The sequence below is a fragment of the Juglans regia genome, chromosome 6 (assembly GCF_001411555.2).
Source record: "Juglans regia cultivar Chandler chromosome 6, Walnut 2.0, whole genome shotgun sequence".
NCBI classification, from domain to species: Eukaryota; Viridiplantae; Streptophyta; class Magnoliopsida; order Fagales; family Juglandaceae; genus Juglans; species Juglans regia.
In genome coordinates, this window is record NC_049906.1 from 13,990,595 (window position 1) to 14,005,525 (window position 14,931).

General features: G+C 35.3%; 1 protein-coding gene across 1 annotated transcript; it reads left to right on the forward strand.

Annotated features, from left to right (window-relative positions):
- Nucleotides 1-332: 332 nt before the first annotated feature.
- Nucleotides 333-4,443, forward strand: LOC109020976 (phenylcoumaran benzylic ether reductase Betv6-like). The gene is made up of 5 exons (XM_035691281.1): nt 333-623; nt 770-904; nt 2,672-2,909; nt 3,740-3,943; nt 4,061-4,443. The coding sequence occupies exons 1-5, from the start codon at nt 435-437 to the stop codon at nt 4,228-4,230; spliced, it is 936 nt and encodes a 311-aa protein (XP_035547174.1). The 5' UTR covers nt 333-434; the 3' UTR covers nt 4,231-4,443.
- The last annotated feature ends 10,488 nt before the right edge of the window (nt 4,444-14,931 follow it).

The following is a 14,931-nucleotide window of genomic DNA, read 5'->3' on the forward strand; positions in this document are numbered from 1 at the left end:
TACTAAAATAAACGAAGATATCAATCTTCTTTTCATTTCTTTTTATATTATAATAGTAAGTAAAATATTTTAATTATAAAGAGATCTCATAAAAATAAATTTATAAAGTGATGATGTTGTTTGAAGTAGTACGTTAAATTATAAATTATTTATTTATATTATAAAATAAATTTAACATATCATATAAAATCATGTCAATCAATAAATTTATTTTTATCATAAAAATAAAAATAATACAATCATCATCATCCAATGAATCAGACAATTTGGTCTCCACCCATGCAGAACCCCGATCTTATCTATAAATATTTCTCCCCACAGCTTCATAAATCATGATAAGAGGCCTTCCACCTTTTCCCCTACCAAATTTCCACGGCCACTTCCTAGACTACTGTTGGAAATTTCTCTTAATTTCTTCGAAAACTTTGGTATAGATGGCTATGAAAAGCAGGATTTTGATCATCGGAGGCACCGGTTACATCGGAAAATTCATCGTCGAAGCGAGCACAAAGGCTGGCCATCCCACCTATGCTTTGGTCAGAGAGAGCACACTCTCCGATCCCAATCCTTCAAAGCGAGAACTCGTCGAGAAATTCAACGACTTAGGGGTCACTTTGCTCCATGTACGTACATGCTCTACATTACATTTATATTTTAATTTCATCCTATTAATTTTTTCTTAAAATCGATAAAATAAAATAAAAATAAAATGAGAGTGTAATATACAATATGGGTATTCCCGTGAATCTGTGATCCTATGATTTTGCAGGGAGATCTCTATGACCATGAGAGTTTGGTAAAGGCAATGAAGCAGGTGGATGTAGTGATATCAACGGTAGGGCCACCTCAATTTGCAGATCAGATTAAGATCGTTGCCGCCATTAAAGAAGCTGGTAACATTAAGGTTGGCACGTTGAAATTACTTCAACTTATCCCAATTATAATATTGTTTTGTTGTCATCTTCTCTTTTAATTAATTGAACATAATGACTTAGAGAAATATTATTCATCCGTGATTTTGTTATTTTTTATCAATTTTATTATTATTTTGAAATAAAAATTATCATTACTCATTGGTTAAAGATTTTTAAGTTGTTCGCGCTACAAGAAAAATAAACATTTATAACAGATTATTTGCGACGTTCACAGACTTATTTTAGTAGGAAATAATTATTTTCGATAAAAATAACTGGTCACAAATAAATAATTTTCTTATAGCGGCACTGTTGGAGCAATAATTGGAACAGATCTAAAGGGGCAGGTTTGGGGCATAAAACAAAATATAAAATTATCATCTCATCATTATACATTTTTTAAATCTCGATACAAAATATAATAAACAATTCAACTTTTTTAAATCCTAATACACATTTTTCAAATTTCAAAACAATAATAATATTAAAACTTAATATTTTAAACTTAAAAATAAAACACAAAATTCTCATCTTACTCTCCAAATCTACTCTTAAGTATTGCGCTTTTTCCCCTCCCGTTATTATCATTATATATAGTTTTAATGGAAAATAAAAGCTTTGCAACGTCAAGTTTGAGAGAAATACACAATAATTCCATACGACTGAAAAGAAATCATGGGAGCCGGAGCCCCACCGCGTCGACTCAAAAGAAATCTCGTTTGTTTTTATATGAGACCAGATAAATTAAAATTAAAACTAAAAAATTAAAAAAAATATTATTAAAAAATGTTTTTAATATTATTTTTATTTTAAAATTTAAAAAATTTATTTATTTTATATTAAAAATTAAAAAAATTATAATAATTAAATAAAATAAGATATTTTTTAAAAATAAACGAGAAGTGGTAGCTGTGATTAAACACTCGCAAAAATATTTCTCCATGTGAAGAATTAGGATTGATATCCGTAATCCAATGTACATGACGAGCCTGGTGCACCAGCTCCTACTTGGTTTTGTTCTACTTTTTGTTAAAAGAGTAATGATACTTGATATAGTCGTGAAATCATGTATAAGTGTTATACAATTATTTTGAAAAAGAGTATGATTTATTATTAAAAAAATATTTTTTTTATGTAAATTTCGTATTTACTCATTTTTTTAAAGAAGATTATGCGACGTTTGTACATTCCATGGCTGCAAATATAATTTCTCTTGTTAAAATATATATATATATATATATATATATATATATTGAAAAATGCTATATGTACTTACAATTTTTATTTGGGTTAGAATGCATGTTGATGTGTCAACAATTGATATGCTAAAAATTCTAAAATTTGAAATTCAAAATTTGAATTTAAAAATAAAACTAATAAAATATATCTTGTACATAAAATTGTAAATAAAATTATAAATACATATACTTAGCACTGCTCGTAAATATTTATCTCCTGATGAATAATATGTACTTAGGCCACCTTTGATATGCATAATGGTTATAATTAAAAGTTCTAATTTCTGTATCAAATATAAAATGTAATTGAAAACAAAATTAATTTCTTGAGTTATTCAGAGAAAGTTATTTTTGAGAAATATTACTGAATTTAATGCAAAAGTCTCACAGAATGGTATGTCAAGCATGCATGCATTCCTCTTTGTGTGATGATCTCTCTCTCTTTGATTTCATTCCTTCTTGTCATATTATATATTCATTCAGAGATTCATATTCAAAAATGACTTGTTATATATTCAGAAGTTCTTCCCATCAGAATTTGGGAACGATGTGGATCGTGTGCATGCTGTTGGGCCGGCGAAGAAAGCATTTGCAACGAAGGCGGAAATCCGCCGCGCAGTGGAGGCAGAAGGCATCCCCTACACTTATGTGGTAAACAACTTCTTCGCTGGCTATTTTATACCTATATTGGCACAGCCTGAAGTTACTGCTCCTCCCATGGACAAAGTCTACATCTATGGAGATGGAAATACCCAAGGTAATTAGTGAACTTAATTTGCAATAATATTTAGGTCTCTTTTGATTACGCAATTCAGATGAGATGATATAAGATATTTTATTAAAAGTTGAATAAAATATTATTAAAAAATATTTTTTAATATTATTTTTATTTTAGAATTTGAAAAAGTTGAATTGTTTATTATATTTTGTGGAGGAATTTGAGAAAATTGTAATGATGAGATGAGATGGTTTTGTGTAAATCGAGCCTTTGATTCTCATGTAAAATGTGAGGACAAAGGTAATTTTCTCCATTTCAACCGAATTAATTAATATATATATATAGTATCTATTATGAAGTAAAATATAGGGCATTTTGATCATTTTACTGACCAATATAAGGTGAAATGACTAAAATATCCCCTAAAATATCACATATTTTACACTACCAAACATGAAATTGAAATTTTGTTGCCTTTTTATCTAAAAGGTATGAGTTTAGAGTACCTGTTTGGTTTTACAAATGGTCTCAATCCATCTTCACTCATCTCAACATCTAAATACCATTCAAATACAAATACTTTTTAATTTCAAATTCTTAATTTTTCAATTTTTTTTATCTAATCATTACTTAGTTATAACAACTTTCTCAAACTTTCAAACAAAATATAAAAAAAAAAAAAATCAACTTTTTAAATTTTAAAATAAGAATAATATTAATTAAACTAATTCATAATATTTTAATTTTATAATATTTTTATCCAAACCAAGCGTAGCTAAATGTGTCCAGTTGTAGATAATGGTATAATCCATTTAATTACTGGTTGATTTTTTTAAAATAAAATAAAATAATTATTATCATGCATGCAGCTATTTTTAACAAGGAAGATGACATAGGAACCTATACGATTAGAGCAGTGGATGACCCAAGAACACTGAACAAGATTCTCTACCTCAAGCCTCCTAAAAACTTTTACTCATTCAATGAGCTTGTTGCCCTTTGGGAAAACAAGATTGGCAAAACTCTTGAGAAAACCTATGTTCCAGAAGACAAGATTTTGAAGGACATACAAGGTACGTAATTACTTGAAAAAAAAACCTTTCCTGGATTTCAAGGATACCACTGCTGCACTGCAGAATGTTTTGATCATGATCATAACCTAATTGTATAATGTTTTGTGATGCATACAGAGTCCCCATTTCCGATCAGTAAGATATTATCAATCAACCACTCAATCTTTGTAAAGGGAGATCAGACCAACTTTGAGATTGAGCCATCTTTTGGCGTGGAGGCTTCTGAGCTATACCCAGATGTCAAATACACCACTGTGGATGAATACATCACTCAAATGTTCGCATGAATGATGCTATATAAGTACTTTGTTCTCTTTGTTTTTCTTCTTTCTTCTTCTTTTACTCTTTTATTAGCAATAAGTTTAATGAACAAAGATGATGATCTAGTATGAGTAGTTATGCATATTTCTTGTTGTATCATCTTCTCTCTCTGTAGTTCTTGTTGTCAAACATGATTGCATTCCATATTTGGCTAATTTAGAATTTTTATTTGAGCTCTATGATCTAAAGTGAGAAGAATAAACACATCAAATGAGTCAACACTAAGTATTTATAGTTGGTGTTTCAAAGATTTACGCGATTTTGAGGATGCAAAAAGAAGGTTTCTATTTGATGAAGTCAGATTTGAGAAAGCTGATGTTTTTCACTTCAAATTTTGGTTACGCAGTTCAGATGAGATAAGAGGAAATGTTTTGTTGATAATTGAATAAAATGTTGTTATAATATTATTTTTATTTTGGAATTTGAAAAAGTTAAATTATTTATTATATATTTTATATGAAAGTTTGAGAAAGTTGTAATAACTATATGAGATAAGATCAGATCAGATAATTTGATTTACTCCTTTTATATATATATATATATATATATATATGCTTTTTAAAAAATTGCCAATCGAGTCCTTCATATCTAACTCCTATCAAATGTTCTAATGGCTAGGGTTGCTGGATTGGCCCATCCATCCTCACCTACCTGGTATTGGAGTGGCCAATCAGCCCACCGTTCGGGATCAGGCATGCTAGGGGCGAGTAGGGTACCCGCCCACCTGGACCTGTATATAAAGAAAACTCAATTTTTCTCTTTCAACCCATACATTTTTTTCATCCACCTCTCTCTCATCCCTTTCTCTCTAATCCAACCAACTTTTCTTTTTCTATTCTGTTTAGGAGTGTAACCAGTTCAATTTGATCCAATTTTAGACAAAATTTAGGACTGAACCAGTATATACTAATTTTGCATTTTCAAGAATCGATTACGTTCTAGTTTCCCCTTAAACTGGTATTTTCCGATCTTAACGGTTTCGGTTCGGTTTTTCAATTTTAATATACTATATACTATATTATATAATATATATAATAGTATATTATAGGATAGTATATAATACTATAGTGATATATTATAATATATAATATAGTGATATATTATAATATATAATATATAATGATATAGTATTAGTATAATTATTAATACAATAGACTATTGTGATATAAGATTTTAAAATATAATATTATACTAATTAATAATTTATCATTTAATACAAGATTATTTTATATATAATTATATATTATATATAAAAAATTATATACAATATAAAAAATTATAATATATATGAACCGGTCTAGTTCGGTCCAATCCGGTTTTAGAAAAAGAAAAATGGGAGCTGGACCGATTTTGACTGGTTTTAATAAAAATAAAACTGATACCGAACCAAACCAAACTCAGTACCGGTTCACCAGCTTTTTCTTACACCCCAACTTCTTCTTACCATCTTCTCCATCCCCTCCTCTTTTTCTTGATCTTATTTTATTATTCTCCATGACTGGGTTTGCTCATGGGTTGGTTTGGATGATCAGCACTCAAAAACAAACATTTTTCTATTTCAAATTTTTAAAATTTTTATTTAATCATTATAATTTTTCTAAATTTTCAAACAAAACACAAAAAATAATTCAATTTTTTCAAATCTCAAAACAAAAATAATTTTATAAAATTATAATATAACAATATTTTAACATTATAATATTTTTACTTAACTTTTTATCTTTCATTTCTCAAAATTTCATAAAACATCTTATCTCAAATCATCTCAACATCTCAAAAGAGGCCTTTTTTTTCACGCATATTCTTTCTATATTTTGTTGGATCTATGTTTATTTTTTCTAGATCTATATATTGTGGTGTGGATCTGTGGGTTCTAGGTTTGGATCCGTTGATTTTGAGGTTTATGCAACTTGGCCTTAGAATTTCTTCCTCTCCTCTGCAAATCTTAGCAATCAGCATTCTTCTCTCGATAAACACTTTGTATCTCTTCCAATCTCCTCCTTAAGGCACATGGATATATCTAAAACTAGATTTTCGATAACATGTTATTGATACCCTGGCCTCAAGGTCTATGAAAGAGACTTTTTTCTCTTTGCCTATTGTATTTCCTTGCCTTTTGCCTCTCTTCAATTTCAAACTTGTTCTCTCCTTTCTTAGTCAAATGTGTAGTATCCATAAGTCTTGATCGCTAGACACCCCTCAATTCAAATTTTGTTGCGTCTTTGTTGACCATGGTTGCCTCTGAACACAAACCTTTTGTTAGGTGTCGTTTTGTCATTGTGCCTTCTCCTCTAGTATTCCCTTCTAAAAGGCAATCATGGATGATCGTGCTACATACTTTGGATTATTCTATTAGAGATAATATCAAATCAACAATATGATAGAAATATAAAATATAATAGAAATTGAGATGGTGAATAAAATGAGGAAGATAGACTTTGAAGTTTACATCTTTCTTATTCTCAATTGTGGTTGAATATAAAACATTGGTCCCTAGTTATCGGAAAGTTTTATGGAGATGAGATTGTTAAGACGTGTTTCACACCACTACCGACGAACTCACTCAATCTACACCAAAAGAAGCATGAGGGCTCAGTGGGTAGAACACCTCACATGCCTAAGTGTTTGTGATGGTCAAGTATGAATTCAAAAGGGTCGTAAAGAGTTACCTCGAATCACTAGTTGGTGTCCATTATTTAGGCACTTGCTCAACCTATAAGGATAGTGAAACTGCATGATTTACTCCGATGATCTTAGAAGTGATGAGTATCACATTCTGGATGTCAATAAAGTTATAAGGATATATCGTTATCAGGGAATATCTCATATATCTATCCTTATTAAGAAGGCTCGAGATCCCCTCAACGGTTATTTCCTTAAAAGGACTTTAATATCCTGGTGGCATATTTTCAGGGCTAAACTTCATGGCCCTCCTTACTTCCTGTTCACTGGGCTTATAGTACTTGGTTCTTGGGCCCTGGCGAGATGGATCGGGCCCAACTGGATTGGTGAAATATCTATCCATATAGTTACCCCTTGAATTCTTATTGTACGAGTACAGTAGGAATTTACTTTTCTACCCCACATCACTTCAGTCACCTGTGTTCATCGTTTGCGGTGGTACACATTTCCATGCCTGGGGTAACGTGTGATATCTTGGCTCCCATGTATCTTCATGCAACGGGGATTGTGGGATTTGTCCCTGACATTTCAATAGAAAAAGAAGAATCAATGGAATTGAGAAATCTCACCACACCAAACAATGTGGTTGGCCATGTATATTTAAAGAATGAGTTGTACAATTTACAAGTAAACAGCTGAGAGTTAAGGGTTGTACAAGGAAATAGAAAAATACAAAAGGAAGGATCAGATTAACAACAAATCACTATGGATATTGCTGTGCAGAAATCATGGGATTGTGGCAGCTGTGTCTTGATCTTTAGCATTTGAATTTTGAATAATCTTATCATCCCCCCTCAAATTGTGAATGGTGGTTAGGCACAATTTGTCTCGTAACAGCTCTAGGGCAACCCGAGATTGAGGTTTGGTGAAGACATAGACTATCTGGGAGTGGGTTGAGACATGTTGAGTAACTAGCAGACCAAGTGAGACCCTTTCACAGACATAGTGATAATCTAGTTCAATATGTTTGCTTCGAGCATGAAAAACTGGATTCACAGTCATGAAAAAAGAACTCAAATTATCACAAAACAAGGTAGGAGCACAGTCAAGAGGAATATCCAAGTTACGAAGAAGGAAAGTTAACCATGTTAACTTTGCAGTTGCTTTTGCCATAGCTCTGTATTTTGCTTCAAAGCTTGATCTTGATACAGTTGATTGCTTTATTGCATGCTAAGAAATTCTATTACCACTGAGATAGGTACAATATCCAGTGGTGGAGCGACGAGTTAAGGGACAACCTGCCCAATCCGCATCGGAGAAGGCATTAAATCAAAAGTGCTGGAGGATTGAATATAGAGGCCGAGGTTGACAATCCCTTGATGTACCGTAGAATGCAATGAACCATGGTGAAATGATTATCAGTTAGTGCTTGCATGATCTAAGCCACATAATTTACATTGTAAGAAATGTTGGGCCCAGTTAGCATGAGGTATTGTAGAGCTCCAACCAAGGATCAATAATGACGAGGATCCTTGTAAAGGGAAGAGGGTCAATAAGGTTTATTTTTGTAGCACATGGGAGTGTTGATTGGCTTGGCTTCATGCATAGAATCTCTTTCCAACAAGTCAATCTTATACTTTGCTTGGTGAAGAAAAAGACCACGAGAAAGATGTGAGACCTGTACACCCAGAAAATAATGGAGCTTGCCAAGATCTTTAATGAAAAATTCAGTACGTAGAGTTGCCGTGAAAGTTTGAATTAAAGAAACACTTGAGCCTGTAAGAATTATATCATCTACATAAAGAAGTAACACCAAGATACCTTGCTCAGATTTTTTGATAAAGAGACTTGGGTCAACTGAGCTGCATTGGAAACCAGTTGCAAGAAGAAAAGTGTTGAACCTGTCAAACCACGCCCTTGGGGCTTGTTTTAGGCCATAGATGGCTTTGTTCAACAAGCATACATGGTTGGGAAAATTCGGATCTTCAAATCCTGGAGGTTGCTCCATATAAACACGCTCATTGAGGAAATGTGAAAAAATGCATTCTTCACATCGAGTTGTCGAATGCTACATCCTTGAACCATGGTAATAGAGAGAATGTGTTTCCGAAAAATGTATACCATCAATTTGAAGATATCCCTTGGCCACAAAGTGTGGCTTCAGGTGATCCAACGTACCATCTTCTTTGAGCTTTGTCTTAATCACCCAGAGAGAGCCAACGACATGCATGGGATCTTGATGTGGAACTAATATCCAGGTTTCATTTTGAGATAAGGCAGCAAGCTCATCCTCCATAGCCTTCTTCCATCCAGGGTGAGACAATGCGGCATGAATTGTGCGAGGTTCTTTGGGAATGGAATCATAAGAATGAAGTAAAGCATACTTTGGATTCGGTTTTTGAATTCCAGCCTAAGCCCGAGTACGCATGTGATGGAAGATTGTTGAAGGCACGGGCTTACTTAAGTCCTTGGTTTCATGAGCATTGTAGGTAGAGACAATGCAAATTGGAGAAGAGTTTATAGGTGACGATTCTTGCAGCGGATCAGAAAGGACGATGGGTTGCCATAAAGGTAAATCAATCATGGGTGCATTAGTGTTGGTTATTGGAGGTGAGCTTGAACTAGCTGTATCAACAAGTGATGGTGATATAGCATTGATCCATTCCTTGAAGGTGGTGACCATGGGCTCAGGAGATCTGACCTTGTGCATATCCGAAACTTTGAATGGAAAAACAGATTCATCAAATACCACATGGTGAGAGATAAAAACTCGACCTATTGGAGGGAAAAGACACCGGTTCCCTTTGTGCCTATCACTGTAGCCCATGAAAACACAAGGTAGAGATTTATTATCAAATTTACAACCTTTATTGTACCATAAGGAAAGCAGCGTGAACCAAAGGTGCACAGGGAGCCATAATCAGGTGTATGACCATGAAGTCGAAGAAAAGCACTATCCCATTGTAGCACTGATGTTGGTATTCTATTAATCACGAACACTGCAGTAGTGAATGCCTCAACCCAATACCTATTTGGAATATTGGTGTGAAGCATGATAGTACTTCCTAGCTCACATATGACCCAATGACGCGTTTCAACTGTCTTGTTTTGCTCAGGAGTATATGGACAAGAAATGTGATGAATAATCCCAGATTTTTGAAGATGATTGGTAAAAGAGTGATTAACAAATTCACCTCCCCCATCGGCTTGGATTATCTTAATATGGCTATAAAATTGACATACAACATATTTCTCGAATAAGAGGAACTGAGAGAAAAAATCAGACTTCATCTTTAAAGGAATTAACCAACTAAATTTGGTGAAGTCATCGACAATAGCTGCATAATAACGATATTTATTCACTGAAGTAATTGGGGCAGGTCCCCCTTAATCAACATGATCCAAGGGTGTAGTAGTCTTAGAAGACGAACTAGAAAAAGGAAGTTTAGACAATTTTCCTAATTGATAACTTTCACAAAATTGAGTTGCTTTATTGGAAATAACTTGAATTAATCCAGACTGACGGAGATGTGCAACCACAATAGCTTGAGGATGGCTGAGGCTACTATGCCATACGTCTTAAGGGACAACTCGAAATCTAGTGGAGAAAAGAGCTACTGGAGATGCACGAACAGAATATAGATTACCATGTTTGATGCCCCTCATCAGCCCCAGACTTCTTACTCGGTCCTTTACCATAAAGCCACTGTGAGTGAATTCACAATTTATTGGATAATCAGAAGTAAGTTCCTTTCTAACTCAGGAACTAAAAGCACATCACGCAAAACAATCTGAGTGTCACTGGATCCAATGGAAGTAGTCACAAGGGTTATACGTAAAAATTCTCCATTGCCAATAAGAACATGATCAGAACCAGTGTATGGATGAACATTGGTTAAGTTACCTTCATGAGAAGCCATGTGTGCGGAGGCACCTGTGTCGGACGTCCATTCCTCATGACTGGTTTTAGTATGAGGATTAAGAGCCGAGAAGGCTTCAGGTAGATTGTCTGGTTGGATGGAATGATTGAATAAGTGCCAACAGTGAATAGCAACATGCCCACGCTTGCCACAGATCTGACAAGTGGTGTCTCTCCAATTGTCTCACGAGGGGTTGAGTTTCTAGAGTTGTTGAGATTTCGAGGCTTAGAAGCAGACTAGTTGGCCGGTGCAAAACCTTTTCCCTTGGAAGAGGATTGGTATTTCTTCCTCCTTTGTTAGAGGACCTAGAAGAGTTAGCCTACCTAAAGAATGCAGTGTAGGGGGCTGGCTCAAGAGTGTGGAAATTTATGCAAGTCTCGTATCTCTAGAGTAGAGTAGCAACTTTACCATACGTTGGCATTGGAGGCTTGAGCATTGAGGTGGTAAAAAGCTCATAGCGTGCTCCAAGTCCTGTGAGCTAAGAAAACACTTTGGTTTTGTCACTTACCCCATGGCCAATGGCAGCTAGACTTTCGCAAATGCTCTTGAATTTGCAAATGTAGTCATTGAGAGAAGTTTCTGGTTCCTTTTTCAAGTATGTAAGTTGCTGAGTGAGTTGGAATTCTCTTGAGATGACTTTGTGTAGGCTTCTTTGAGGGTTGACCAGACTTGAGCAGAGGTTTCTAGGCTAATCTTGAGACCAAGCGTCTCTTCTGTAAGAGTCCCAACAATCCATCCATGAAGGAGACGATCTACAGTCTTCCAATGTTGGTATTCTGGATTTGCTGTGGGTGCAGTGGTAGAGCCTTCTACTGCTAGAAGAATTGCAGGTGGTTGAGGCGTTTCACCAAGAAGGTAGGTAACGAGATCCTGGCTTTCGGCTAAGGCGAGAACTTGTTCACGCCATAGAGAGTAGTTTTCTGGTTTGAGTCGTAGTGTGACAAAATTGCCAACACTGATAGATGTGGAAGACATGTTTGGATGCTCTAGTACCAAGTAGAAAAAGAAGAATCAATGGAATTGAGAAATCTCACCACACCAGACAACGTGGTATGTCATTTATATTTAAAGAATGAGTTGTCCAATTTACAAGAACAACCGAGAGTTAAGGGTTGTACAAGGAAACAGAAAAATACAAAAGGAAAGAAAATACAAAAGGAAGGACTAGATTAAGCAGGACAAAGGTTGTCCTAAGTGTAGGAGGTTGTCGTGTAATAATTAGGAATAAAATTCCTAAATCGTCTCATTGGGGAAAGTTGTTTAAAATTAAACTCGTGTAAACTGGTGAAAATATTCACAAAGAGAAAATAAAAGTGGTGCAATGGAAATAAAAAGAGCACTAGTCGTGGACTAGATTCAATATTTTTGGATTTTTGAGTGTTGCAAGGAAGAGTAAAGGACCAAGATACAAAGCAGTAAACTAATAACTAAACTAAACTCATTGAAATTAATTAACCAAGAAGCAACTTAATAGACTAATTTAATTAAGAGCACATTAAACATAAAATCTGGAACTAGTTAAATCCCATATTATAAAGCATGCTAACTAATCAAACATTAACCAACTAATGAAGCAAAATAGATTAAATCTAAGTTACCTCCCTACTAACCAGCAAAAATTTCCAAACTAATAGCAAGACTCAAAATTAACAACTAAATCTAACAAATTGAAATTTTTTTTTTTTTTTTTGAAATAAACCTCTGTATGTTTCCTTTTCCATTAAGTATTCAACTGGTTACAATGTTTATCATTTACAACTTTCGGAACAATCTCAGGTGGGACACATTCCATCCACACCCTTTCCATCTCTATAGACAGTCCTATTTTAGCAAGGCAATGTGCCACTTCATTACAATCTCTATGAGTAAAAGTCAGTTTCCAACCTCTGCAACCTCTGAGTTCCTTCTGTAGATCCCCCACCGCTTGACCCTCCCATGATTCATCCTCCTCTTCCTTGTTCACCCCATCCACCACCCTCTTTGCATCCCCTTCAAACCAAACATTATAGAAACCCAGCTCTTTACACAGCTCTACCGCCCTACCCAATGCTTTGCATTCTGCAATGAAAGGAGAAGAAACATGCTTGAATTGAGCACATAAGGATACCAAGACATCCCCTCTCCAGTCCCTTATTACCACCCCTGCTCCCATAAGTTTTTTATTTAGGTCAAGAGCCGCATCAAAATTCACTTTGACACTCAATTCTTCAGGTTTTTGCCAAGGTCTTCTCTGCTGAGATTTTCCCATCTTCCTCCCATCTAATATACTCTCTCTTTGTGCCTCTTGGAATTCATCTAAGCAGACTTGAGCCTTTCTCATGACACTAAAAGGGCTAGAAAAGCAGTTATCAAACACCCATTTGTTTCTTCTGATCCAGATCGAATGCATAATAGCCACTCCTCTTTCCAGCTCAGATTGAGGCAGACCCTCAACCATTTTCAACCATAGCTCCACAAAATCCTCCCCTTTCGAGTTCCATTTTTGAAAAGAGCTCCCATTCTCTGCCCATACATCTGAAGAAGCAGGACAGGTCCACAAGACATGGACTACAGATTCTTCTCCTTGCAAGCAGATTGGACACCTTGGATCATTAATAACTTTTTTCTTATAGAGGTTCAGTTTAGTGGGCAAGATATTATGCAAAGCCTTCCAAATCATATGCTTCCAGCCCCCTGGTACTGACAGCTGCCATACATTCCTCCATATATCCTTCTTCCCTTGAGTACAAGAGGCTTGCCCTTCCCTATCTTTGCACTTTTGAATCTCAGCATGGTAAGTGCTCTTAACTGAGTACTTGCCATCCTTTGTTAGGCCCCAAATCTGTTTATCACCTCCTCCCCTTCGACTAAGAGGTATAGCACAAATTACTGCTGCCTCTTCTTCATTAAAAATCTCATGAATCAGCTCAGCTTTCCACTCCATCTTTTCCTCATCAATCAGTTCTCGCACCTTCGCATCTGGTCTAAGCAGGCGTATAGGAGATTGGACAGAAAAAGAAGTTTGCCTAGGCAACCACTTTTGACCCCAAATCCTTATATCCTTTCCATCCCCTACCCTCCATCTCATCCCATTCTTCACTACCTCCTGTACTGACCACAAACTTCTCCATATATAGGAAGGCATCAACCCCAAATTTGCATCAGTATACTTAGAATCTTTAAAGTACTTTTCTTTAAAAATTCTTGAAACCAGAGAGTTCTCCCTCTTCATGAGTCTCCATCCCTGCTTAGCCAACATAGCTTTGTTAAAAACCTCCATATCCCTGAAACCAAGACCACCCACTGATTTCGACTCTCCCAATTTTACCCAGCTCTTCCAATGAATACCCGAGTCTTTATTCCCTTGTTTCCACCAGAATCTTGCCATAATAGCTTCAAGGTCATCACAAAGCTTTTTTGGCAATCTAAACACACTCATAGAGTATGTTGGGATAGCTTGAAGAACTGCTTTAATCATGATCTCTTTTCCAGCTTTGGATAACCAAATATTTTTCCAATTTTGAATCTTTTGCCAAACTCTTTCCTTTATACTTTGGAAGGTTTTATACTTGGCTCTCCCTACCATTGCTGGAAGTCCAAGGTATCTTTCATAATTATCACACCCCGTTGCGCCTATCTCCTTAACCACCTCCTCCTTTACTGGTTTCTTAGTGTTTGAGCTGAACAAGATGGTAGTTTTCTGTTTGTTAAGGGTCTGACCTGATGCCAATTCATAGCTGCCTAGTATGCATCCAACTCTTCTCCATTCTTCTGTTAAAGCCCTACAAAAGATTACACAATCATCTGCAAACATGAGATGATTTACCTTCGTTCCCCCTCTACTTGCTGTAACTCCTTTTATATGCCCCTCTTGAGCTGCTTTATTCAACATATGGCTTAGTCCCTCAGCACAAATCAGAAACAAGTAAGGGGACAAAGGGTCCCCCTGCCTAAGTCCCCGAGAAGGTTTAATAAGCTGGCCAGGTTTCCCATTAAGGAGGACTTGATAGGTAACAGAGATAACACAATCCATTAACAGCTTTGTCATCCTCTCTCCAAACCCCAGCTTCAACAACATAGCTCTTAGAAACTCCCACTCTACTCTGTCATAGGCCTTTGCCATATCCAATTTCACTGCCATGCAAC

Excerpts from the sequence above, each read along its gene's own strand:
- LOC109020976 (XM_035691281.1), top strand. The coding sequence starts at position 435 with ATGGCTATGAAAAGCAGGATTTTGATCATCGGAGGCACCGGTTACATC. Across the intron at positions 624-769 it reads TAGGGGTCACTTTGCTCCAT|GGAGATCTCTATGACCATGA; the intron begins GTACGTACATGC and ends ATGATTTTGCAG. Across the intron at positions 2,910-3,739 it reads TGGAGATGGAAATACCCAAG|CTATTTTTAACAAGGAAGAT; the intron begins GTAATTAGTGAA and ends TCATGCATGCAG.